At 39.0% G+C, this 27,739-nt stretch overlaps 1 protein-coding gene across 12 annotated transcripts in view; it reads left to right on the top strand.

Moving 5' to 3' along the window:
* TLK2 (tousled like kinase 2) overlaps positions 1-27,739 on the top strand; it is a 143,477-nt gene that overhangs the window by 104,296 nt on the left and 11,442 nt on the right. For all 12 annotated transcript variants that reach the window (XM_032265947.1, XM_032265942.1, XM_032265943.1 and 9 more), the window contains 8 exons: positions 517-669; positions 3,947-4,013; positions 5,747-5,844; positions 7,432-7,513; positions 12,466-12,557; positions 21,821-21,910; positions 25,882-26,051; positions 27,272-27,410. In XM_032265947.1, the coding sequence (XP_032121838.1) occupies positions 517-669; positions 3,947-4,013; positions 5,747-5,844; positions 7,432-7,513; positions 12,466-12,557; positions 21,821-21,910; positions 25,882-26,051; positions 27,272-27,410 (891 nt within the window). The remainder of the gene's footprint in view (positions 1-516; positions 670-3,946; positions 4,014-5,746; positions 5,845-7,431; positions 7,514-12,465; positions 12,558-21,820; positions 21,911-25,881; positions 26,052-27,271; positions 27,411-27,739) is intronic.

Below are 27,739 nucleotides of genomic sequence, written 5' to 3'. Positions count from 1 at the left end.
GAGTAGTAATGGCTCCCTTAGAGTAGAATAAAGGATAGGTCTAAAAAGAAAATCTCGTTTACTTTCTTTTATAAACTTGGTATCTTTTTACATAAAATTGAGAAGCTTTCATCCAAAGAAAAAATAAAAAAGAACTTGGAACATTTTATAACTTTTAAAATACAATTTTTAGTTTTAATGGGTTCAGATCAGAGAATTGTTATCTTAGCCCTTAAAAAAGAATCAGAAAATTGTTTCTTTTGAGTCAGAAAATAAGGTCACAATAGAAATTTGATACGTTTCTTCCTGCCCACTCTGAAGATACTAAGAACTAGTGTCTTAAAGCACAGACGCATTTCCAGAAAACATCTAGTACCAATTATTTGGCTCTTCCAATTTGAAGTTAACATCAAATCTCTACTTGACTTAAAGGGTTTTTTTTTTTTGAAATTAGATACATAAGTGGCAAATTGTGTTTGTTCCATAGCTGTGGTAAAACTTTTGACTTTCTTTGTGCACCATCTTTTATATCTCTAGGCAACAGGAAAGGATAAATTCACAGAGGGAAGAGATAGAAAGACAACGGAAAATGTTAGCAAAACGGAAACCTCCTGCCATGGGTCAGGCCCCTCCTGCAACCAATGAGCAGAAACAGCGAAAAAGCAAGACCAATGGAGCTGAAAATGAAACGTATGTTCTTTATTGACATGAGTTCTGAGACACCACACCCTGCCCCCAAATACAAATGTCCTGTTGATTGCCACTGGCAAGAGTTATAAATTCTGGAGGTCACTTCTTTTCAGTTATTTTAATGGATTTGCTCAACTCATATGAATGCCATATAAAATTAACTGATTTTCTTAAACCTGTTCTTTATTGAAGGCATTTCAAATGAGAGGGAAAAGTAATGTCACTTGACATCATGACTTTTGGCCACTCCTGGTTAACAAATAAGATGTCATTATACTGAAATGATACTATTGCGCACATGTGGCTGCAGGTGTGGTACACTAGTATCATCTTACGGGAGTTGCCTGGCTGCTATTTCAGACTGAAGAATGCTCTTTACTGGTCAAACGAGCACTTAGTTAATAGTTGCAAACTTCAGATAAACCCCCAAAAAAGCTGTTATATTAGAAAAAGGACATTGTCGCAATAAGCCAAAACTTGACCTCATCAGAATTGTTTCCTATTCTGGGAATCTGAGGAAAACGCCAGTGTCTTAAACTGCAGTACAGTCATCTTTCCTCTGTCAATCAACAATATTTACGTAGCTACCATGTATAGGAAGAGTAGAAAATTCTAAGCACAAATAAATGCCTGCCTTCTCCATTCATGTCTTTTCTCTTTAACTGAAAGTAAATTTCATGTCCAAAGATAGCTACAAATAAAACATATGATATCATATAACTAATCAACTAATATGTCATTTGCTTTATATTTTTATATTAGTTCACAAATACAACACATAATCCACTTCAGGTATAATATTATTGTTAAAAGTCTGTGACATCCTAGGAATGCATCTTCCTTCATTCTAGTGAGAAAGATGGCTTAACACGAATCCTTACCCCATGCGTATCTGATGTTTTGGGAAGTCTTTTTCTTGATATTCATTTAGTAAGTCTATGTTAAATGCTTATTTTATGCTAGGCCCTCTTCTGGGAATACAGAGCTAAAGGATTCAGCCCCAGCCTTAGGAGCCCACAGTTTACTTAGGTGAGATGAACAGATAAATAAACTAATAATTACATTAAGTTTAGCGATTAAAATGTGCATAATGAACTTGGAAAACATCTTGATTCATAAAACTCCAATTTTGTTTTTTTTGAGACAAAGTCTCATTCTGTCACCCAGGCTGGAGTGCTATGGCACAATCTTGGCTCACTGCAACCTCCACCTCCCGGGTTCAAGCCTTTCTCCTGCTGCAGCCTCCTGAGTAGCTAGGACTACAAGCGCACCACCACAGCCAGCTAATTTTTGTATTTTTAGTAGAGATGGGGTTTTGCCATGTTGTCCAGGCTGGTCTCAAACTCCTGATCTCAAATGATCCACCCTCCTCGGCCTCTCAGATTGCTGGGATTACAGGTGTGAGCTACTGCACCCGTCCCAAATGTTTTAAAATTAGAGTCTTTTTTTCCCTTGATTTTAAAGACTAGTCAAGTGCAGTAATGAGAATGAGAATAGGGCAAGAGTATTGAGTCTTTAAGTATTTTCCTTTCAGCAAGTCCAAGTAGGGGCTCAGATCTGAAAGATTCTCCAGGCTAATTAATCTGATCAGTGTTTTCTTTCACGACTCCTGTGTTTATTTTGTGAAGGGACTTCCCCTCTATATCACTTGAAAATTATTTAATGCTGATGCATAAAATAATTGGCTTAGGAGTGAGGAAGAAGGCAAAGGTTGTTTCTTTGCCACAGAACAATAGTTAGAATGGAATCTAGGCTAGTAATGTGTAAGCAGTTGGCATCTGGAGTCCTGTGTAAAATCCAAGCTAGAAGACCTTCAGTCCAGTTTTTAATTAGAGTATCTGTGACTTGGCTCTTACTTTGACCGGAAGCCAGATATAGGCCTCTGGAGTCTTGGAGTAAGTCATAATATCCTTTCTTGGCCCTGAACCTGTTTCAGACAGAGAATTCTTAGCCATGATTTTTTTATTTCTCTGTTTTTTTGCTAGTGTGAAATGGAGCAGTAGATGCAGGTATTTCTACGTCTATAAAGAGCCCTAGTGAATGAGTTTCTTCTTCTATTTTCCTTGAGTTAGACATCAAAGGCTCTGATCTGGTTAATAGGATAGGCGTTTCCTCTTTCTTCTGCAATTTAGAATATATCTAAACAGTGATATCTAAAAATGTTAAGTATCTGTGTACGCTTCTAGAATGTGAAGCGGTAGAGATGGAAGGAAGAATAAATTAATAATTGTAACTTACTCATCTTTTTTTTCCTTGTTTTTTTAAAGAGAGCCTTGCTCTGTTGCTCAGGCTGGAGTGCAGTGGCATGATTATAGCTCACTATAGCCTCAACTTCCTGAGCTTAAGCAGTCCTTCCATCTCAGCATCCTGAGTAGCTGGGACTACAGGCATATGCCACCATGCCCAGTTTTTTCTTCCCCTCCCCACCCAGAGACAGAGTCTTGCTTTGTTGCCCAGGCTGGTCTCGAACTCCTGGCTCCAAGCGATCTTTCCCTTCAGCCTCCCAGACTACTGGCCACTTGTTGATTCTTGAGATATAAGGATGCTGTTGGAGTAGGTAGAACATGAAACATGTGAATACCCATCAAGTCAGCCCTTTGAGAACTGGTTTAGATAGGATTTTCAATGTTCTTTTTTCGTTGTCATTTAATAGTCACAACGTTTTCTTAGATAGGTGTTATCATTTGGCTGCATTTCAAAACTGAGTTAAGAAGTTAAAGTTTGTTTGCCCAAGGTCGCATGGCCAGTAGATTATTAATGCCTTGAACTCTAGTCCTCAGACTCCAAATCGTAGACTCTAACTTGCTTTTATGTCTTTCTCTTTGTTATTATAGTATCAAGGTTTAAGTGTTAACAAGAATAATCAAATCCATTGGCTTACTGTTTTGGCCTCTAAAAAATTTTTAGACAACTTTTGGCTCTCTGTGAATGAGTTTTTAATCTGAGTAATATATGGGACGAAACTCATTTCAAAAATAATATAAAATGTCGTTAAAAGAAAGTCATTAAGAAGAAGAAAAAAAGTTTAAAATATGACTCCCCTATTTTTTTTTTTTTTTATGTCTTGCAAGTTAGGCTTTTTGGCTTTGAAGTCTTTCCCTCACATCATATCTGGTAAATCACAGAAGTTTTTTCTTGTCAGAGGACTACAGGATAACCTATCCTTCAGTGATTCACTGAAATTGAATTTGTCTTATTGTATATTTGGGCTTTTCTCTTCAAATAGGCAAACTATCATTTCAAGTAATTTACTGAAACTTTTACCACTGTTTTTCAGGTTAACATTAGCAGAATACCACGAACAAGAAGAAATCTTCAAACTCAGATTAGGTCATCTTAAAAAAGTAAGTATAATGAGGAAATCTCTCTGGAGAAATGTGTTACCCAGTTTACATTTAGGATTGAAGCTATTTGGTCATTTGGGTGAATGTAATAGTAGTTTCACCTAGCGGCAGAAAGCTTGAGTGACTGCTTTCACTGTTATGTCTCGTAGCCTAATGGGAGAACTCCTATCTTTCCGTTTTCCTTTTTTTTGTTTCTGAAATGGAGCTTCACTCTGTCTCCCAGGCTAGAGTGCGGTGGCATGATCTTAGCTCACTGCAACCTCTGCCTTCTGGGCCCAGGTGATTCTTGTGCCTCAGCCTCCTGAGTTGCTGGGATTACAGGTGTGTGCCACCACACCTGGCTAATTTTTGTATTTTTAGTAGAGATGAGGGTGTCACCGTCTTGACCAGCTGGTCTCAAACTCCTGACCTCAAGTGATCCTCCTGCCTTGGCATCCAAAAGTGCTGGGATTACAGGTTGCAGTTGTGAGCCACCATTCCTGGCCTGTCTTTCCATTTTCAAGTCAATTCCAGCAAACCAATGAGAGTGTTTTTACCAGTGGCATATCAGCAGATAACTCTGAACATATAATGCTTCCCAAGTGGTTATCTTTGGAGTGAAACTTAACTATTTTTTAAATATTTAAATTTTAAGAGCAGGTGGTTTTAAAATTGATGTTAAGACTTCTGTCATATTTTAAATCACATATCAGCTCATATTTCTTGCCTAAACTAGCTAATAAGAGAAAGTCTTATGCCAATCTTATTCAAACACAAAGGCACATAACATAGAATTTGTTATTAATGACGTTCACTAAGATATCTTAGATGTAGATTGCTCAGCTCTTGAATTCAGAAACCCATACATTGGTGGATGCTATTTATGGTGATAATGGTTAGTAAGGATTTACTGAACTGCTTTTGGTATATGTGCATTTGTTTGTTTTTTATTTCACATACTAGTTTTCATGCCGTTTTTCCTGCTGGGTTCTCAGAGCTTGTTAAATAAGTAGAACTTAAGGCATCAAGTGTAATCCATACTTAAAGACAAGGACCAGATAGATAACCTGATTTTTGTAAAAATTATTTCCATGTCTATGTGTATATGCACAAAACATTTCTGAAAACTTAACGTAAGAAATTTGATAGTGGCTACATCTTGGGTGTGGCTGTGGAGAGGAGGGAGGAGGAGGGTAGAGAACTTCTGCTTTTCTCACTGAACTCCTCTGTATGTTTTGAATTTCATTCTTTTCTTTTCTTTCTTTTTTTCTTTTTTTTTTTTTTTTGAGACAGAGTCTTGCTCTGTTGCCCATGCTGGAGTGCAGTGGCTCGATCTCAGCTCACTGCAACCTCTGCCACCTGGGTTCAAGTGATTTTTCTGCCTCAGCATCCCGAGTAGCTGGGATTACAGGCACGTGCCACCACGCCTGGCAAATTTTTGTATTTTTAATAAAGATGGGGTTTCAGCATCTTGGCCAGACTGGTCTTGAACTCTTGACCTCATGGTCCACCCATCTCGGCCTCCTGAAGTGCTGGGATTACAGTCGTGAGCCACTGCACCCAGCCTTTGACTTTTATTATTTTCTATGGGCTTATTATGATTAAAATTCTTACCTTTTAAAAAGAAATCTTTCAATGCAAAACACCTTTCTTTAGCTCTTCATAAGATAAATGTCTGCTGTTGCTTTTGAAATAAGATCCCGGAAAGGTAAAGTTCCCCATATTTTGAGCTATTTCTTTCTTTTTTGCTTTAGGAGGAAGCAGAGATCCAGGCAGAGCTGGAAAGGCTAGAAAGGGTTAGAAATCTACATATCAGGGAACTTAAAAGGATACATAATGAAGATAATTCACAGTAAGCAACTTGGGGGTATATTGGGTTGGAGATTACTAAGCGCTTTCTGATATGAATTGAATGGTCTGGAATAATGCGTTTGCTTAATATAAGTTACATAAATGATTCCAAAGTGTATAGCTCTTTTGTAGCATCTAATACAATTTTGTGAATAAAACTATGATTTGCCTTAGTTTAAATATATAATTGTATTAAATTTATGTGTTAAGTATATATGTGTATACACATAGCATTTTTACCTGAGTAGAGATTATTAAAACAATATGGCTTTGTAATTGTAAATGGCTGAAATACATTGCATATTCAGTTTTACCTACAGAGCCTTAAGAAAGGGAAGCATGGGTCATAGTGTGGTGTTGTGGAAATAATATTGGGCTGAGATGACACTTAGTTTCTGAATGACCTTTAAGGGCCATTCAGGTGTTGAGACTTTAAGTGAGACTGTTAAGTTCAGTATATTAATTGTAGATTAATGCCCACCATTGTTTATTAGTCATTTAAGGAATTGAAGATGGGAAAAGTAGGTTGAAAGTAGAAAGGGGCTTTTATAAGTAATCTGGTTTTTTCCCACATTTTTCGGACCCTGAAACATTTTTTCACAAAGCCACAGTGTGCGTGTTTTTGTTTGGCTTATAAGAGCTATGGACCTTTCTTTCTGCTAGAGTGGCAGACAACAGCAGGTACTGCTTCCTGAAAACTCTGTGTATCAGGCTTGATCCTAAGTGCCCTTAGTGCTCTCATTTAATCCTCAGGATAACCCAGTCATCTTCAATACATCAGTCAGAAAACAAGCTTAGAGAAATTAAGTTAACTTGACCAGGGACCCATAAATAATGTGACCAAAGAGTTAAACTTGGATCTTTTTCATCCCAACCACCATGCAGTAATGTATCTCCAAATAGGCATGCTACTTTCTTAAAATCAAAGTAAAGTAATTTCAGGATTAATAGTGAGATTTTGTAAGATCAGGAACTAGGTAAGAATATTTTAAAATTTGTTTTTGCCAGAACTTGTCATTTCTTTATCGTATTGATTAAGAAACTACCCAGGGTGAAATGGAAGATGGGGAACATAGTTATATCATAGACTTTGTCTTAAAGAGAGAATAATGAATGCACATAGAACATGTGACTTCACTACTCTACAATCAATTTTTAAGGAAATAGCAAATGTCTTGGAATTTTACTGTATGTAGTTTGGAAATGGTGGGATCATGTGGACCTTGTATAGTTTGGAGGAGCCAAATAGCACAATTTAAAAATCCCTAATCAAGTCTAATCTACCCTCGCTCATTGTGTAGCAGGGCAGAAAAAAGGAGGAACAACAAAGGTCACAGATCTAGTGTAGCTACACTGAAACCAGCGCTCAAGTCCTGTGGCTCTACAGCTAGTGCTATTCATTGTAATTATGCCGCCTCTTTGAACTGTGTAAATTTATTCTCAGAATTTGCCATGCTGATGTTGATTGTCAAACTACCAACAGCAGCTATAATTGTATGTATAATGTGTTAGATATTCTGGGAATTTTGCAAGCATGGAAGACTGTAGTCCATGATCTCAGGGTGTTACATATTTTCTGTTTCCACAGATTTAAAGATCATCCAACGCTAAATGACAGATATTTGTTGTTACATCTTTTGGGTAGAGGGGGTTTCAGTGAAGTTTACAAGGTAAGTATAAGGAACTGGGAACAAAGACTGGGGGTTAAATTATCGGCTATTACTGAGTTGGAGAACATTAAGAATACCGATAATTGTAGGTTGATATCCATTGAAATTCAAAAACTTTTAAAACCTGTATCTTTGGGAAAACAGCTTTCAATAAACCTAGATGACTAAGCAGGGTACAATATTGATATGTTTAAGTTTGAAAAATAAATACTTATAGATTTAAAAAGCAAGAAGGAAATATACTGGGTGGTGGAATTATGGTGATTTTTATTCTGGTTCTGTACTTTCTGCCTCACACACATTTGTTAGAAAAGAGTATGTGCTACCTTTATTTCCTTTACAGAATAGATCTGTAAAGACTATTTCCAATAAGAATAGTTTTTTAAGAGACAGGGTTTTGCTCTATTGCCCAGGCTGGAGTGAGGTGGCATAATCATAGTTCATTGCAGCCTCAAACTGCTGGACACGAGCGAGCCTCTTGCCTTAATGTCTTGAGTAGCTGGGACTACAGGCCCTGTACGCTAATTTTTAAATTTTTTGTGGAGACAGGGTCTTACTACATTTCTCAGGCAGGTCTCTAACTTCTGGGCTCAAGCAATCCTCCTGCCTTGGCCTCTCAAGGTGCTGAGATTACAGGTGTGAGCCACCGCATCCAGCTCTGATTTTGAGTATACGTTTCATTGGCATTAAGTACCTTCACAATGTTGTGCAACTGATGTAACTACATCACTATTCATATCCAGAACTATATAACGATTTTAGTACACTACTGTATTGGTTTTGATATTCTAGTATCTCTCTTTTTTGGGGGGGAGACATTGTCTCACTCTGGCACCCAGGCTAGAGTACAGCAGTGCATTCTCAGCTCACTGCAACCTCCCACTCCAGAGCTCTAGTGTCCTCCCATCTCTGCCTCCCAAAGTGCTGGAATTACAGGCGTGTACCACCATACTTGGCTAATTTTTGTATTTTTTTGTAGAGACAGGGTTTCATCATGTTGCCCATGCTGGTCTCAAACTCTTGGACTCAAGTGATCACCCACCTTGGCCTCCCAAAGTGTTGGGGTTACAGGCGTGAGCCACTGTGCCCAGCTTCTAGTATCTTATTTGTATTTTTAAATCTGTGCTTATAAGCAGGATTGGCCCTTAGTCACCTTTTGTATGCAAGTAGCTTTATCAAAGTTTGGTGTCATAATTATCCTAGCTCCTTAGATACAGTGAGTTGTGAAGTCTCTTTTTCCATGCTCTGGAACCCTTTTCATCACTTGGGAATTGTTGGCTCCTTGAAAGTTTGTTAGAATTGACTCACACAAATCTGGGCAGGCCGGATGCTGTGGCTCATGTCTATAATCCCAGCATTCTGGGAGGCTGAGGTGGGAGGATCACTTGAGCCTAGGAGTTTGAAACCAGCCTGGGTAGCATAGTAAGACCCTGCCTCTACAAAGGAAGAAAAGAAAAATCACCTGGGAGATGTTGAGTTTGTGGAAAACATTTGACTATCTTTTCAATTTCTTCTACAACAATTGATATCTTAAGATTTTCTCTCCCTTCTCAAGTCAGTTTTGGTAATTTAATTTTTCTAAGAAATCTATTTCATTTAGATTTTTTGTTTTTTTCTTTTTTAGCAGAGAAAGGGTTTCATTATGTTGCCCAAGCTGGTCTCAAACTCCTAGCCTCAAGTAATCTTCACCCCTTAGCCTTCCAAAGTGCTGGGATTACAGCCACCATGCTGGGCCTCGATTTTTGAAAAATATTTTCCACATCTTAGTTATTTCTCTGTTCTTATAAAATTTTTATTTTTGTGTTTCTTGACTGATAGGCTAGAGATTAGTAGGTGGTGTTATTAATTTTTTTCTAAGAATCAACTTTTATTTCGTTGATCAAATCTGCTGTTTGGTTAGTTTTCTTTTTCATTAATGTTTCCTTTCATTCCTTCCATCTACTTTCTTCATTTTTATTTATGTTCAGTCTTAAGTCAATGCTTAGTTTCTTTGTAATTTTTTATTGTAAAAAGATAGATACAAAATGTACCATCTTAACCATTTTTAAGTGTATAGTTTAGTAACGTACATTCAAGTTATTGTGAAACAGATCTCTAGAACTTTTTTTCATCTTCCAAAACTGAAACTCTGTAGCCATTAATCAACTTTCCCTTTCCCCTCCTTTTGTCCTTGGAGCCACCATTCTACATTTTGTTTCTCTGAATTTGACTACGTTTAGATTTCTTAGAGAAGTGGAATCATACTGTCTTTTTATAATCAGCTTTTTTTACTTAGCATAGTGTCCTCAAGGTTAATCTGTGCTATAGCATGTGACAGGATTTCCTTCCTTTTTAAGGTCACTTAATATTTTATTGTGTGCACCACATTTTGTTTATCCTCCTATGTCAGTGAACACTTGGATTGCTTCCACCTCTTGTCTATTGCGTATAGTGCTGTACTGGTTTGTGTTTTTTGTTCTTTTGAGATAGAGTCTTGCTGTACCACCCAGGCTGGAGTGCAGTGATGCAATCTCCCCTCGATGCAGTGTTCATCTCCTGGGTTCAAGTGATCCTCCTGCCTCAGCCTCCCCAGGTAGCTGGGATTACAGGCATGCACCATGCTCAGCTATTTTTCTTTCTTTCTTTCTTTCTTTTTTTTTTTTTTTTTTTTGTATTTTTTAGTAGAAATGGGGTTTCTCTGTGTTGGCCAGGCTGTTCTCAAACTCCTGACCTCAAATGATCCACTTGCCTCAGCCTCTAAAAGTGCTGGGATTATAGACATGAGCCACCACATCCAGCCTGTTTTGTATTTAGGTGTCCAAATATCTCTGTGAGACTCTGCTTTTAATTCTTTTGGATATATACTTAGAAGTGTATGTGATTTAAATTATCAAAATTGGTTCTTGGTGCTTCCTAGTTACTTTTAGTAATTTCATCATCTTATTTTCCTAATGTATGTCTTCAAACATTTTTTTTTCTTTTTTCTTTTTCTTTTTCTTTTTTCTTTCTTTTTTTTTTTTTTTTTTTTTTTTTTTTTGGGAGACAGTCTCACTCTGTCCTTCTGGCTCCAGTGCAGTGGCATGTGCTCTTAATGTAGTTTTTCTTTCTCTGTTCTCCACACTCCACAATGCTTTCTTAAGTCAGTGGTAGATCACAGTGTCTTGGATTTAGAAGTACAGTGTAGAAGTTAGAGAAAATTATGCTTTAAATAGCATTGGTGCTCTCATAAATTGGGTGGTATTTAATTTTTATTTTTATTATTATTTGAAATGGTTTTCTACTGTGAAGTCATTATGGTATTCATGATTGTGGATGGACTGAAGACTCTGTAAAGAAAAGGAGTTCAAATATTTCCATTTTTAGCTAGGCATGGTGGCTTATGCCTCTAACCCAGTACTTTGGGAGGCCAAGGTGGGAAGCTTACTTGAGGCCAGGAGTTCAAGACCAGCCTGGCAAACACATTGAGGCCCTGTCTATATAAAAAGAGAAAAATAAAAAAAGTTTCAGTTTTTGTGAAATAAGATATTATGTCTGAAGTGAGTTTTATACTTTAAACATACTGGTTTTAATTTGGTATAAATAATGGAAGTTTCTGTATTTTATAAGCAGCACTCTAGATGCAGTGCTTACCTAGAGAAATTTAGATTTAGAAAAATCTGTAGTGATCACCTATTTATGGACTGTTTTCTGCACTTATTGCCTTCATCAATTTGTATATTTGTGGAAATTAGCAGATGGGTGATAAAGTATTGAAACTGAAGTAGTAAACTTTTAATCTGAACTTTACAAACTAAGAAAAACTTTATTCTAAAGGAACTATGCAATAAAATCTTTTGTATGGAGGGAAATCTTCAATTTTATTGAAAGATTACTTAATCAAATTATGATTTACACCCAGCTTCCTCAAAAAAATCCATGTTACCTTTTGAATCCTGTGCCTTAGCACTATCTAGCTGATGCAGGACTTGCTGGCAGTGGTGGCCTTTGGGGAAATCCCTGTTCCTGCCTCTGGACAGTGCTGGAGAAGTGACTTGGTGTAACTAACTTAAGCCATTGTTGGGATTAAAAACTGCTTTTTGGCCGGGCGTGGTGGCTTACACCTGTAATCCCAGCATGTTGGGAGGCCAAAGCAGGCGGATCACGAGGTCAGGAGTTCAAGACCAGCCTAACCAACGTGGTGAAACCCTGTCTCTACTAAAAATACAAAAATTAGCCGGGTGTGGTGGTGCATATGTGTAATCTCAGCTACTCAGGTGGCTGAAGCAGGAGAATCACTTGAACCTGGGAGGTGGAGGTTACAGTGAGCCAAGATTGTGCCATTGCACTCCAGCCTGGACGAGGAACAGACAGAGCAAGACTCTGTCTCAAAACAAAAGCAAACAAACAAAAAAACTGCTTTTCATTTACCCACCATGTTTAGATGGAACTAAAGAGTTTTTTTGTTTGTTTGTTTTTGTTTCTCTTTTTATTTTAATAAACAATATGCCAAATTATAGGGTTATTTTGTATACAATCATACCAAGGAAGTATATTGTGAGGGGTTATTTTCTCCACAAGGCAGGCAATGTGTGTCCCTAGGATTTCAAAAGTGGCAGAATATTTGAAGCTTACAAAGTCCCAGTGTCAGCTGAAGGACAAAAGACAACCTAAGGGTGTTGGGTCCCAGATGGGAATAGATGGTGTCCAGAAACAGAATGGTTGGGAAATAATTTTGAAGGCAGAGGCTATCTTTCTGTTTGTGGTATTGGCCTGGTTTTGTGTTCTAAACCCCTTGGTGCCAGTGTGTCTACAGACTTCTAAATTATCTAATCACAGGTTTCAAGAAGATGGTTGCAACACTGATATAAGTATGTGATGTATTTACTAATGTATTTTGGACTTTGATTATGTTATATGTTAAATAGAAGCTTCAAATCAGTTGCCTGTAATTTTTAACATTTATCCAGTATATAATTTATTCGCTTGCTTTATAGGCATTTGATCTAACAGAGCAAAGATACGTAGCTGTGAAAATTCACCAGTTAAATAAAAACTGGAGAGATGAGAAAAAGGAGAATTACCACAAGTAAGTGATACTAGAGTGTCTGACTTTTCAAAATTAAATAATACCTGTAGTTTGAGTATTATGCTACGAGCTTTACATACATTGTTGTTGGTTTTTGTTTTATGTAATCTTCATAACTACCCTAAGAGAATGAGTATATTCTCAGTGTTACTGATGAGGAAACTGATGCTTACAGAATTTGAGTAACAGGAAGTGGCTGAGCTGGTATTTAAATCCATACTTCCCTTAATCCAAAGCCCTGGCGCTCTTAACCTTCCGTTCCTTTGTGGCTAGAAATAGCTGTAGTAAATAAAGCCTTAGAAATCATTGTTGCTTGTATATAGAAACCAGACCTTAGGGAGCTGCTGGTGGGCATTTTCTGCTACTTCAGTCATTTCCTTCTGGAAGAGACTGGGGGCACCTGGTGTGTCTTGGTGATACCTGTTTGACTTGTTCAGCCTCTCCGTGCTGTGTTCTCCTCCCCATCACAGTTTGCCTGTCTCAAAGTTCTCCATCTTCAGGGTCCCACTTTCTGTGCTTGCCTCTCTACAAAATGCCATCAGTGGCAGCCTTCATCTGTACTTGGGGCAGGGGTAGGGAGGGGGGCTTCTTTAGAATGAATTGTTATTACATGCACAGCTGTGAATTGCTTTGTTCCACTAATGTCAGGTTTTGCTTATATTCCCCCTGAGCTTCTGAATATTGGAGTTCGTGGCTCATTTGCTTTAGAGGCTATGCAGACTTAATTTCTATTAGGTTCCCCACTGGGCTTAGTTTTGTTTCTTTGTTGTTGGTACAAGTATTGAATTAGACAAGTCCTGCCTCTGAAAGGAGGGGACGAGTTCTTTTGATAAAACAAACACCTCCAATCTATAGAGGCAGTCTTGTTTGTTTTTTTTTTTCTTGTAAATAATAATTTGGAGGGGGAAAAACAGTGGACTTTGAAGTAGCCCTTTAGTTGGCTTCTAACCTGATCCAAGGCAACTCTTGCTCTATAACTCTTGTTCATCAGGGACCCAGGAGTTCTTCCTGTTCCAGACAGATGGGCAGTGGTACTCAGCACTGGAGAAGGGAAGGTTCCTGCTACATTAAGAGCAACAGGGCTTAGCAGAGGGAGGAGAAGGGATGACGTGTGGCATCCTTTCTGTTTCTTAGGTGACAGGCAGCTGCAGTCCAGATGCTCCTGAGGAGCAGTTACATTATTATAAGAACATTCCAGTCACTTGATGTGTAGGGATGAGTGGCACGCAGCAGTGAATGCCAGGAGCACTTCAGAGAAGGAGAGCACATGTTGTTCTGACCAGTTATCAATGAGCAGTGCCCCTACTGTATTGAGACCTTAAGAATGCCTAAGGGTATTGGACCAGTACATGCTTCTCTTTAAAAATGCCCTCCAGGGACCAACCTTGATCAAGCTTGAGAACATAGTTCCTGTGCTGAGATGTGCATGTATTTTGCCTAGTCTCAGTATCCAGGTTTCTGGCTGACCTTGCAGAGAACTCTAGTGTTGGATACCACAGCAACTGCAGGTAGGGGTTCTGCTCATCTAGCCTTTTGAAACAGTGAGGAGTGGAAGCCTGGCCTTGTCCCTCCTTCAAACAGTTGGCAAGCGGTTTGCGTCCCGGCAGGTATGGATCGGGTATTTTCTCACGTACGTCTCTGCAAACAGAATCAGAGAGCACGTAAAGGAGATGGTCTTATCTGTCTAAGCTGTTTGCCATTCAAGTTCCAGGCTGGCATTGGTGCCTTCTTACTGTGTTTCCTCAGCAGAGGGGGGATCATGTTGCCTGAGCTCATCTGAGCAGGGGCCATTTCCCATTTGGCAGACACCCTGGGGAGAGGAGTGTATGTGCAGTTTTTGTGACCTCTTTTCTTGCTTGATGGGGGGAGTTCTTTTTTTTTTTTCCAGTCAGGAAGCAGCACTGGGGATAATTCTTAAGTACCTCCACCTTTCTTTTGAAAGAGTTTGCTTTCTAAGTAATAGGAAATCATACGCATTTCATGGCTATAGAAGATGGCGAATTGACAAAATGTCATTAACTCCTTTGAACTAAAAGGAGGTTTATATCAAGCACGTAGCAGATGTTGATGAGTGCTTTAAAAATTCAGAATTAAACTAATAAGTAGTATACTTCAGCATTGTGACATTATAAAATATGAAAATGCTATAACCCTGCTAGTAGGTTCTGTTAATTGCTTTTCCATTCATGGGGATGACATCCTAGTCCCATCTGGAATCAAGATATTTATTCTGGTTAAAAAAAGAAGACAGATTTTAACAGAAAATAAAAGATATTTGTTTTGGTGTATTTTGAGTTTTGTTCTGCAACTTTATTCCTCTCCTCCTCCTACATTACATAAACAAACCAAAAGTAAACTGATTGTATTTTACTTTTATATTATAAAAACACAAATTTTATTAAAATTTTTAAAATAAATTTAGTTTTACTAGACCGCTTTAACTCCCTCAAATAACTATTAAAAATTCTACAGTAGGAAGCCAGGCACGGTTGCTCAGGCCTGTAATCCCAGCACTTTGGGAGGCCAAGGTGGATGGATCACGAGGTTAGGCTTTTGAGACCAGCCTGGCCAACATTGTGAAACCTCGTGTCTACTAAAAAAAGTACAAAAGAATTAGCTGGACGTGGTGAGTTCTCAGAGTAGCAGCTATAGTCCCAGCTACTCAGGAGGCTGAGGCAGGAGAATTGCTTGAACCAGGGAGGCAGAGGTTGCAATGAGCTGAGATCGTGCCGTTGCATTCCAGCCTGGGGGACAGACCAAGACTGCGTCAAAAAATATATATATATATCTACAGTAGGAAAATTTTCGTGTAAAGCTATCTGTTCAAGTAATTTATATCGGAATTAGTATGCTTTTGTATGATACTCTTCTATTTTGTATGATTCTCTATTCTCTTTTGTATGATACTCTATGTTAAATTTTTTAAAGATAAGCATTTTGAAAATCTAAATATATATCAACTTATAAGAGAGTAAAAGACATTTTGGTGGATGAATTTCTTCCAGTTTCTTATTCAAGTCTCTATATTTGTAATGCGTGATCCCTTGGATTATAAATTGACAGTTGAACATGGCTTAGTAATTGCCTTGCTGATGAAGTAAGAGAAGCGGGTTTAGAGCTGGGCAAAGGTTTAGCGACACTGCAAATTCCCTTAATTGGTGAGGACTTTGAATGACATTTTGATTCTGAAATTTTTGCCACCTTTTGTTTTCTCTGTATTCTGTACCTCAACAGAGAAATTGGTTTCTGCTCTAAAATGCACAAAATCAAGAAGTTAAGACAAAAGGGTTGAGTACTACACATTTATAGCATGCTAGAGTGAGAAATAACTTGAACAGTGATCTGTTTAGCCCCTAAGTTTCTAAACTTAAAAAAAAAAAAAAAGCACCAGCCAGGGGTAGTGGCTCACTCCTGTAATCCCAGCACTTTGGAAGGCCAAGGCTGGTGGATTGCCTGAGATCTGGAGTTCAAGACCAGCCTGACCAACATGGTGAAACCCTGTCTCTGCTGAATATACAAAAAATAATTAGCCAGGCGTGATGGTGGGCACCTGTAATCCCAGCTACTAAGAAGGCCAAGGAAGGAGAGTTGCTTGAACCCAGGAGGCAGAGGTTGTGAGCTGAGATCACGCCACTGCTCCAGCCTGTGCTACAGAGTGATACTTCATCTCAAAAACAAAGAATGGCCGCACCCTTATTTTTTAATCAAGTGCAATATTACATGGAATCTTAATGTATTTAAAAATGCAAGTGTGCTGGCAGAAAGGGGACTGATGATTCCGTGACTCTGCAGTTGCAGAAGTTCCATGTAGGAGATTATTTGAACATAGTGATTACCTCTCTAAATTGGTTGCCACTTCCTTCAGGGCACATGAGATCATATTAATTATATAATTTTTTTTTGAGATGGGGTCTCACTGTTTTGCCCACCAGGCTGGTCTTGAACTCCTGGGCTCAAGTGGTCTTCCCACTTCAGACTCCCAAGGTGCTGAGATTACTGACATGAGCCACCACACCCAACCAGATCATATTAAGTTCTGTTTACTATTTCTTGAATGTATTTTTCAGTCAGTTTTGTAAAATAAAAGTTTACATACTTTTTCCTCTCCTGCTTATTGCCTTTAAGCTTTTAAATTCTAAATAAATTGTAATACATCTGTATAGGTTTTAGATTTGGTTATGTGCTGTTGTATTGTTACTAAGAGAAAATCTGTATGTTTCAAGCCCTTCTATAAAATATGAAGAAAAGTGCCCTTAGCACTATACTGTTAAATATATGTGTGTAATCAAAAAAAAAAAAGACAAGTATGGAGCTACTTTGGTGGAACCTGGGGGGTGGGGTGTTGAGGAGGCCAAAGCTACATTTGCTGAGTATCTGCAGCAAGCTCACTTCAGAGCATCCCGTCCAGTGATGGTGAAACTGAAGCTCAGAGAGGTGGAGCCACAGAACTATAGCAAGGAGCCGGCCTCTGTGTTCCTAGGGTAGTGTGTGTTCTGACACTGCTCTGCCTCAGTATTGGCAAGTTGCTTTTTAGAAAAATGTAAAGACAATGAAATGAAGCATCAGAGGAGACAAAATGGCCAAAAGTGGCAGCTTGAAATCTAAACCCAAATAGTTTCCATTGGGGAAAAATATATGTAATTACTTTTAGATTCCTATTTCTCCCTTTCCCCGCTTCCCCTAATTTTTTCCTCAGCTTTTTTTTGGTTGAGTACTTTCTTTGTATTTTTGGTATGCTGGAGTTTACTGGTTTCTGAAAACATCACTGTTTTTTTAGGTTTATTCTACTGTACTATGGAAAGTATATCATTTCCAACTACCCTTATAACAAAATGTCCTAAACCAGATAGTGCTGAACTACTTTGTAAAAACTAAATACTTAAAATAGTATTAGTAATTATATTATGTAAGCATATTCTGTTGTTCTTCTAAAATTCAGTATATGAATATGTCAGGTTATATAGTACATTTTTGCTCCTTATTAAATGATTTTAAACTAGAAAAGTACCTTAAAAATGCTAATCATATGTAGTCATATGTTGCTTATCAATGGGGATATGTTTTGAGAAATGCATCATTGGGTGAGTTTGTTGTGCAAACATCAGAGTGTACATAATGTAAACTTTGATGATATAGCCTACTACATACCTAGGCTGTATGGTATAGCCCATTGCTCCTAGGCTACAAACCTGTATAGCATGTTACTGTCCTAAATACTATAGGCCAGTGATTCCAAACCTTTTTGGCACCAGGGACTGGTTTTGTGGAAGACAGTTGTTCTGTGGACCAGAGATAGTTACAGGATGATTCAAGCGCATTACATTTATCGTGTACTTTATTTCTATTATTATTACATTGTAATAGATAATGAATTAATTACACAGCTTACTGTAATGTAGAATCAGTGAGAACCCTGAGCTTGTTTTCCTGCAATTAGTCCCATCTGGTGGTGTTGGGAGACAGTGACAGATCATCAGGCATTAGGTTCTCATGAGGCACACACAACCTAGATTCCTGGCATGCACAGTTCACAGTAGGGTTTGTGCTCCTTTGAGAATCTATGCCACTGCTGATCTGACAGAAGGTGGAGCTCAGACCATAATGCAGGCTGTGGCGGGTAGCTGTAAATACAGATGAAGCTTCGCTCACTCACCCACTGCTCACCTGCTGCTGTGTGGCCCAGCTCCTAACAAGGCACGAACCTGTACTGTGTTGGGGACCCTGCTATCGGCAATTGTATTACTAATTGTGTATCTAAGCTTATCTAAGCATAGAAAAGGTACAGTAAAAATACAGTATAAAAAATGGTACACCTGTACCATTAATGGAATTTGCAGAGCTGGAAGTTGCTCTGGGTGAGTCAGTAACTGACAGGTGAGTGAATGTGAAAGTCTAGGATATTATTGTATATTAGTATAGACTTACACAGGCTACACTACATTTATTAAAATTTTTTTCAAGTATAAATTAACCTTCACTTACTATAACCTTTTTGCTTTAGAATTGCCTTTTTTTTTTTTTTTAGCTTTTTGACTCCTTTGTAATAACACTTAGCTTAAAACAAACACATTGTGCAGTTGTATGAAAATATCTTCTTTTCTTATATCCTTTTTCTATAAGCTTTTTTCAATTAATTTTTTTTCGATTTTAAAATGTTTTTGTTAAGAACCAATGCATGCACTCGTTAGCATAGACCTGCACAAGGTCAGGATCATCAATATCACTTTCTTTTTTTTTTATTGTTTTTTTTTAGAGACGAGGTTTCACCATGTTGGCCAGGTTGGGTCTTGAACTCCTGATTTCAGGGCCTTGGCCTCCCTAAGTGTTGGGATTACAGGCATGAGCCACCACGCTCGGCCCATCAATATCACTTTCTTCCATCTCCACATCTTGTCCCACTGGAAGCTCTTTAGGGACAGTAACACAAATGAAGTTGTCACCCCTCACTCCCTATGATAACAATGCCTTCTCCTTTACCCCCTGATGGATCTGCCCAAGGCTGTTTTATAGGTTTTTTTTTTTTTTTTTTTTTTTTTTTTTGATGGAATCTCGCTTTTTTGCCAGGCTGGAGTACAGCGGCGCCATCTCAGTTCACTGTAACCTCCGCCTCCTGGGTGCAAGTGATTCTCCTGCCTCAGCCTCCCGAGCATCTGGGACTACAGGCGTGTGCCACCATACCCATGTATTTTTAGTAGAGACAAGATTTCACCATGTTGGCCAGGATGGTCTTGACCTGGTGATCTGTGTGCCTCAGCCTCCCAAAGTGCTGGGATTACAAGCATGAGCCACGGTGCCCAGCCAAAATTTTTTTTTTTTTAAATAAGTAGAAGGGAGTACACTCTCTAGTTTCTTTTTTTTTTTTTTCTTCTTTTTTTTTTGAAATGGAGTCTCGCTCCGTCACCTGGGGTAGAGTGTAGTAGTGTGATCTCAGCTCACTGCAACTTCTGCCTTCTGAGTTCAAGCAACTCTCCTGCCTCAGTAGCTGGGATTACAGGTGCTCACCACCACACCCGGCTGCTTTTTGTATTTTTAGTAGAGATGGAATTTTGTTATATTGGCCAGGCTTGCCTCAAACTCCTGGCCTCAAGTGATCCACCTGCCTCAGCCTCCCAAAGTGCTGGGATTATGGCTGTGAACGAGTGTGCCCAATCTCTAAAATTTAAACAACTAAAAAGTAGTACAGGCCAGGCCCAGCGGCTTATGTTTGTAATTGTAGCACTTTGGGAGGCCAAAGCAGGCGAAGCACTGGAAGTCTGAAGTTCAAGATCAACCTGGCCAACATGGCGAAACCCCCTCTATACTAAAAATACAAAATTTAGCCGGCCATGCTGGCATGTGCCTGTAATCCCAGCTACTTGGGAGGCTGAGACAGGAGAATTGCTTGAACCCAGGAGTTAAAGGCCGCAGTGAGTCAAGATCACGCCAGTGTCCTCCGGAGAGCCTTGGCAACAGAGTGAGACTCTATCTCAAAAACAAACAAAATGCAGTACAGTAAGCCCTCACTTGATAGCAGTGATAGGTTCTTGGAAACTGCAACTTTAACGGAAACAAGGCGTAACAAAACCAATTTTACTGTAGGCTGATTGACATAAACAAGAGTTAAGTTTCTTGGGCATATTCCTGGTCACAAAAACATTACCCAGCTTCTAACTAAAGACTAAAACATTGAAATGCATATGAGCTTTAGATATATTTAAGAAAGATCAATAGAAACAAGGTAACAGTTTGCCCACTCATTCCCTACTCAGGGTTGAGGGTGGCCAGAGCCTATCTCAGCAGCTTAGGGATAAGGTGGGGGCCACCCCTGGACAAGATGCCATCCCATCACAGAGTGGGAGCACCCACACATACACTCAGACTTGAACCATGTGGACATGCCAGTGAACCTAACACGTTTGGCTTTGGGATGTGGGAGGAAAGCAGAATAATCTGAGAAAACCCATGCAGATATGGGAAGAAAAACAGACTCCACACGGACAGTGGTGCTGGCCAGGAATTGATATTTTTTTTTTTTTTTTGAGACGAAGTCTAACTTTGTCACCCAGGCTGGAAGTATAGTGGTGCAATCTCACCTCACTGCAACCTCCACTTCACAGGTTCAAGTGATTCTCCTGCCTCAGCCTCTTGAGCAGCGGGAATTACAGGCAGCCGCTACCACGCCTGGCACATTTTTGTATTTTTAGTAGAGATGGGGTTTCACCATGTTAGTCAGGCAGGTCTTGAATGTCTGACCTCAAGTGATCTGCCTGCCTTGGCCTCCCAAAGTGCTGGGATTATAGGCATGAGCCACCGTGCCTAGCTGATGAGTTTTTTTTAACCCCGTCAGTGTTATAACAAGATGATGCTATTTAAGGGCTTGCTGTATAGTAAATATATAAACTGATAATGTATTTGTTTATTATCATTATCAGGTGTTATATACTGTAGATAATTGAATGTGCTAGACTTTAATATGACTGGCAGCGCCACAAGCAAGAGTAATGCATCGTGCAGTGACATCATGACTGCTGTGTCACCAGGTGATAGGAATTTTCAGCTCTGTTGTACTCTTTTTTTTTTTTTTTTGCTTCTTTAATTCATGGGAAGCTCAGTTATACTCTTATTGGACCCCTGTCATATGTGTGGCTTAGCGTCATTGACCAAAGGGTTGTTACACAGTGGATGACTGTATCAGATTCACCATTTTAAGAAAACTGGGGTTCCATCATTTCACATTTCATATTTTCTTAGAATAAAGCTAACAGCACTTAAATTATTTTTGTAAGGAGGAGGATTTAAACACAAAAAATATAAAGGACTGTTAATTGATTTATGTAACAGATAATCCTTTAACCTAAGGGGTTTACATGCTAGCATTGACCCCTTTGATGTTATCCCAGCATATATACCTTTACAGATAAGATGTATCAGCTTTAGAGAGAGGGGGAAAATAACTGTCCTGGTAATTTTAAAATCTGTGATACTTGAGTATAAATGAAAAAGAGGTGTGATTATCATACAGTGAACTTGAAAGGGATGAAAAGGGTTGACATCCATTCACTTAACAAATTTTTGAGCACCTATTAGTTTCTCAATGGTGTGGTAGATTCCAATAGAGAAAATAGGATGACCAAAGAGAAAAATCAGATGAGGGACCAGATGGACCTGAATGGAATGAACATGTTGAAAAAATAGAGAAATGATTGAATATTTCGGAGCATCTTTGAAGAGTTATAAAAGGCAGGCCAATATACCTTCTTGTTAATTTGCTCTTTTGTTTACAGGCATGCATGTAGGGAATACCGGATTCATAAAGAACTGGATCATCCCAGAATAGTTAAGCTGTATGATTACTTTTCACTGGATACTGACTCGTAAGTGTTGTGCCGTTTTACCTTAAGAGTTATATTATTTTCTTGCAGTGTTGATTGTTCATGGAATAGAACTGAACTCTGGATCCAGGAAATACCCTCTGAGGAAACCAAATGTATTAATTTATGGACAGATGATCAAATGTAAATTCAGATTTGAGTCAGCAAGGAACCTCTGCACCAAAGGACATGTGTACTTGGGTGCCAATAAATGTTTAACAATCAGTTTGGTGTGAAGAGAGACAGGGCTAATTCATAGTGTTTGCCAATTTCCGTGGTGTAGATACTCTTCCCATGTCCAATTTCGATGTACCACCTGTTTATTTATTTTTAAACATCTTAATTATAATTCACATATTATATGATTGACGCAGGTAAAATATACAGTTTAGTGGTTTTTAGCATATTCATAGATATATGCAACCACTAGTGCCAATTTTAGAATTTTTTCCCCACCTCAAACCCCATCCCTTTCACTACTGTCCATCTATTCTACCATTCTGTCCCTCTGCCCTAGCCTTAATCAGTCACTACTATTTTATCTCTATGGATTTCCTATTCTGGACTCTTGTATGCATGGAATCATACAGTATGTGGACTTTTATTACTGGCTTCTTTCACTTAGCATGATGTTGGTCAAGTTTCATTCTTGTGGCATGTGTCACTACTTCATTCCTTTTTATGGCCACATAATATTCTGTTGTATACATATACCACATTTTGCTTATCCATTTGTCCTACCAGTGGTTTAATAACCAGCTGGTTTAATAACCAGCTCACAAAATTCCTGAAAATTTAAGTCAGCTCTTGAAAACTGGCATGAGCTGATGCTAGCATGCCACTGATGTGCACTAGCGAGTGTAGACTGTTCAGGAGAGTTTCTGCTCACCCCAAGACTCTCATGAACATTGCCAGACCTTTTAAAAAAGTATTGGCCATGTGATTTATCCTAGAACGAGACAAGAAATGTGGCACTAATGAAGACAGAACTCAATGCTACATGTCACAATACAGGCTTATAGGATGTTAGAATAGTCAAAATATAGGCTTATAGGATGTTAGAATAGGGAGGGATCTCCCAGTCCAGCCTTTTCTTCTTATAGGTGTATTTTGAGGACCAGAGAAGTTATATGACTTGTTTGAGATCATTGATAATCATGGGCCTTGCTATATTTTGTTACTTGGTATAGGTTAGCTCCAGCACCTCTGGGTTTATCCAGCAGTTTAGTTGGATATATCTTAGCATTTGAAAATGTTTCTCTGTTGAAGTTTGAACTGAATCAGAACATAACCTTAGTTCTAGACTCCAGTCTCCCTCAGCCTCCCAGTATAATTCTAGAAGTTTTGGTCTGTTCTAGCCAACAGTCTCAGAGAAGGCTATGCGGACAGCTGGCTCACATTTAGAAATAACCCCAAAGAGGACTATAATTTCCTTTGGAAATATGACCTGGGCCATTCTCTCAGAGATTTTTTCTTCTCATTTGGGTAGCCCTGACACTGGACTTGGCCATGTGTGTTTCACATGAGTGGAATTTTTTAAAAAAATTATCTAATTAGAGGGCAGGATTGGGAAACCAGGGGCAGGTCATGACATCACTGTTTTGCTTTGAGTGAATTTCTTGAATACTAGGTAGACTCCCCTCTCTGAACTATAAGTTCAAAAACTCTTTAAAAGATTAATATCAGCCTCAAATTATCTGCTGCTTCAGTGTGTACACACTTTTAACTAATGTGAAAAATTGAGTTAGTTCCATACTATTCTTGAGTTGATTACTTTGTTGTTCCTATTGTTTGTATGATGCAATGTCACCAAAAATGTCAGACCATCATTTTTAGAACATCTTCTGAGAATTGTTTGGATATTAAAAGTGAGGCTTTATTTTCAACTTGCATTGGGTCAAAGAATCATTCCATTGAGCATGAGTCTATATTTCAGATTTCAGAATCTCAGATCAGAGAAATCTGATAAATTTCAGACATTTCTTTTCTTTTTTATATTTAATTTGAGATGGAGTCTTGCTCTGTTGCCCAAGATGTAGTGCAGTGGCATGATCTGGCTCACTGCAACCTCTGCCTCTTGGGTGCAAGCACTTCGCGTGCCTTACCCTTCCAAGTAGCTGGGATTACAGGCATGTGCCACCACATGGCCAATTTTTTATATTTTCAGTAGAGACAGAGTTTCACTATTTTGGCCAGGCTGGTCTCAAACTCCTGGCCTCAGGTGATCCACCCATCTCTGCCTTCCAAAGTGCTGGGATTACAGCAGACATTTGTTTTCAAATGGGGTGCTAGCATGCCCGGCTATGTTTCATAAGATGCCTACAGTATTGTTCAGTTTGGGGAGTTCATAGGACCATGTGTGTTCACATTCAATTGCAGTGCTTTGTGAAAGCCTCAAATTGCACAGGGGCCCATGTTGCTAGTCCTGAGCCTGTTTGCTCTCAGTTCTGTTCCTCGCCCTTTCCCTGCCAGTATCTTTGGGGGATTAGCCCTTGTAGGCTGTGTTTACCAGGCCCATGTGTCCGTTGGTGTTCTGCTGTTTTCAGCCAGTGGAAAGGCAGAAATGGGAGGGGGTCTCCACCTACTCTCCTCCTCTCACCAAGGGAAACTGGTACTGCAGGCAGAACCTGGTGACCCTGGGTTCTAGTTTCACTGTCTCCTCCTTTCTGGCCCGCTTGCCTGAGGGTGATGATGGCTTCCTGCTGTAGATGATCTCTAGAGTGCCTCACTGACCAGTTTGTCTTCTTAGCTCTTCGATCATCTGTATGATCAGTTCCTGGAGTCTCGCTCTATTGCCCAGGCTGGAGTGCTGTGGCATGATCTCGGCTCACTGCAACCTCCACCTCTTGGGTTCCAGTGATTCTCCTGCCTCAGCCTCCCAGGTAGCTGGGAATACAAGCACGTACCACCAGTCCCGGCTAATTTTGTATTTTTAGTAGAGACAGGGTTTCACCATGTTGACCAGGCTGGTCTCAAACTCCTGACCTCAGGTGATCCACCCACCTCAACCTCCCAAAGTGCTGGGGTTACAGGCGTAAGCCACCATGCCCAGGAGCCTCTCTGTTTTAAGTAATCAAGTGGTTTTTATTTTCAGCCTAGATCCTGACTGATAATACCCATGTTGTCACAACTTAGAGTACTTCAGAAGGTATTCATCCGTCAGGGATATTCAAACAATTCAAGATGGCTTACTTCAGAGTAAGATAGAAGATAGACACATGACCTGTGATGCCATGAAGGCATATGGTTTTATGTTTGGGTCTGTATGACATAATTGACGTAAGTGAAGGAAAAAGAACCCACATACATTTGTTAGAAGCATAGATACTATACAAGCTCATTTACACCTTGTGTTTAAGAGAAATTGTAGTGCAGTATTGTGTCAAACTGTCAGGAGGCATGGTATGCAGTCAATTTTTGGGACAATGGGCAAACTCTATATTCTTCCTCATTGTCAGCACTCAGGGTTATATAAAATGTTTGCAGTGAGAATTGTGTACCTAGCCAAAATTGCACCACTGCACTCCAGCCTAGGCAACAGAGTGAGATGGTCTTTCAAAAAAAAAAAGAGAGAGTGAGAGAGAATTGTGTACTTGATCACATTCTGGTTGTTTAGACATGGATGTGTGGCATGAGTGTGTAAGGGAGACCCTTCCAAGAAGATATCTAGCTTACATACATTATACTTCTTATCAGCATTCTTATAGTCCAGACTCAAGAAGAGGTTTGCTATGGGTGAACTTGAGCACAACAGATTCCAACACTGAGGGTGTGGAAACTCTTCAAGAGAATAAGCAGTTTTATTACCATAAACCTCTCAGCTAATACTGAATATAGAATCGAAGAGTATTTTAAGGAACTAAGAAGAAAGGGGTGAAAGCTAATGAACTGAAGTTTTCACCTGGGACTGATTTAGGTAGTCTTAATCTGCTTGCTCTTATTCCATGGTTAAATGTTGGTTTATTTGTCTTTAGGTTTTGTACAGTATTAGAATACTGTGAGGGAAATGATCTGGACTTCTACCTGAAACAGCACAAATTAATGTCGGAGAAAGAGGCCCGGTCCATTATCATGCAGATTGTGAATGCTTTAAAGTACTTAAATGAAATAAAACCTCCCATCATACACTATGACCTCAAACCAGGTATGTCTAACTTTTAGGAGACAGTATGAGTGGCTTTTCTTTGGTATTATAAGTGACTTTTAATTTGATAGAGTTAGAGAATTTCACAGAAGCCAAGAAGGGCTAATAACATCTGACTTTTGATTGCTTGGGTAGGTGTGGGAAGAAGAGTCCTGGCCAAGCAGCACTGGGTTTAGGAGGGTGTGCTGGATTAAATAACCTGGAGAAACAATACCTTTATCTTTGGAGCCAGGGCAGTTCATGATGTCTCATTAAGAAAGAACTGTTCTAGCAAGTTCAGTTTTGTTTCTTTCCTATTACTCATACTACATAGCAGTTCCTCTGCTTCAGGTCTCTTTGATAAGAGCCCCCAAATTAACAACTTATTTTACTTACATGCCTCCCATCTCAATAAATTTCAAGCAAAATTTTTCATCTTTTTGTATGGTTATTATCCAGCTTTGATAGTCATCAGCAAAGAGTACAGGGAAGCTAGAGTCCTTACCTCTATTTTTTACCGTTATCTTCAGCTATGTTTTAGAAATCTGCCTATGTTCTATAGACAACTCTTAACAGCTTAGCTTGGGCGTTAGGAAGATGGTCCCCCTTTACCTTCTGGTGTTGCAAAATTGTAAACTTTGCTTTTCTATTCTGGTAGATATATATTAAGTCTCATTATTGACTATTCTCTAATGTTCTAATATAGTTCAGATGACTACAACATTAGTTATAATGAAGCAAATTTTTAAAAGATGGCTATTTTGTGAATGAATTTTCCGTTAACCGAATTCAGCACTTTCCTGCCATAGGTGCTGTAGGTGGCGCTGTGGTGCTAGCTTTGGTTCCCTTATCTGTCTTCTTTGATTCCTCCCCCACACTCCCAAGTACTGTTCTAAACAGGGTAGTTTAGAGATCATCACTGAAAGTTCAGATGAAAGGTTCCCATCGTTTTTGACCAAGTGAACAAGTTTATTTTACTTTGGCCAGTTATTTTTATTTCCAGAGATCATCATAGTGGTGGTATTGGCACAGTAAGCAGGTGATTCTTGGAAAATAGAAGTTTCAGCAGATGCTGAGGACTCTCCCTGAGTATCCAGAGCTCAGATTGCTTGATTCCCAAGATTTGGATGTTTGCTTTTGCAAGAGTTTGATTTCAGTTGTCCTCTTCTTATCTGTTATTACTTTGGTTTTTCTCTTAATCAGTAAGTCTCTGCTTATTCATGAAGATTTTTATTTTTTAGGTAATATTCTTTTAGTAAATGGTACAGCGTGTGGAGAGATAAAAATTACAGATTTTGGTCTTTCGAAGATCATGGATGATGATAGCTACAATTCAGTGGATGGCATGGAGCTAACATCACAAGGTGCTGGTACTTATTGGTAGGTATCCAGGAGCTCTGCCAGGTTGACTATGGAGATGTGGCTCTGCTATACTGAAGTGCTGATAAAGAATTAATTGCTGTATGCTGTCTGCTAGGCAAAATGCCATAAACCAAAGCAGACTTTCTCCCTAAATTGTTACTATCTTTTCAGCAGTTTGACTCTTCGTATTTACATTAATTTGTCTTTATTTTTCTTCCCTTTCTTGAAAACCTTTAAGCAGAAGGAAAGCTTATATGGGCCAGGTATTTGAGATGTGTGTTTTCTACACAGAGTTGGACTTGCAAGTCAGTAGAGAACAAGGTTGCTCATGTGGTGTATATAAAGAA

Source organism: Sapajus apella, unplaced genomic scaffold (assembly GCF_009761245.1).
Source record: "Sapajus apella isolate SASKATOON/1434 unplaced genomic scaffold, GSC_monkey_1.0 scaffold153, whole genome shotgun sequence".
NCBI classification, from domain to species: Eukaryota; Metazoa; Chordata; class Mammalia; order Primates; family Cebidae; genus Sapajus; species Sapajus apella.
The sequence above is the reverse complement of the archived record's forward strand: the minus strand, read 5'-3'. Positions and strand labels throughout refer to the sequence as shown.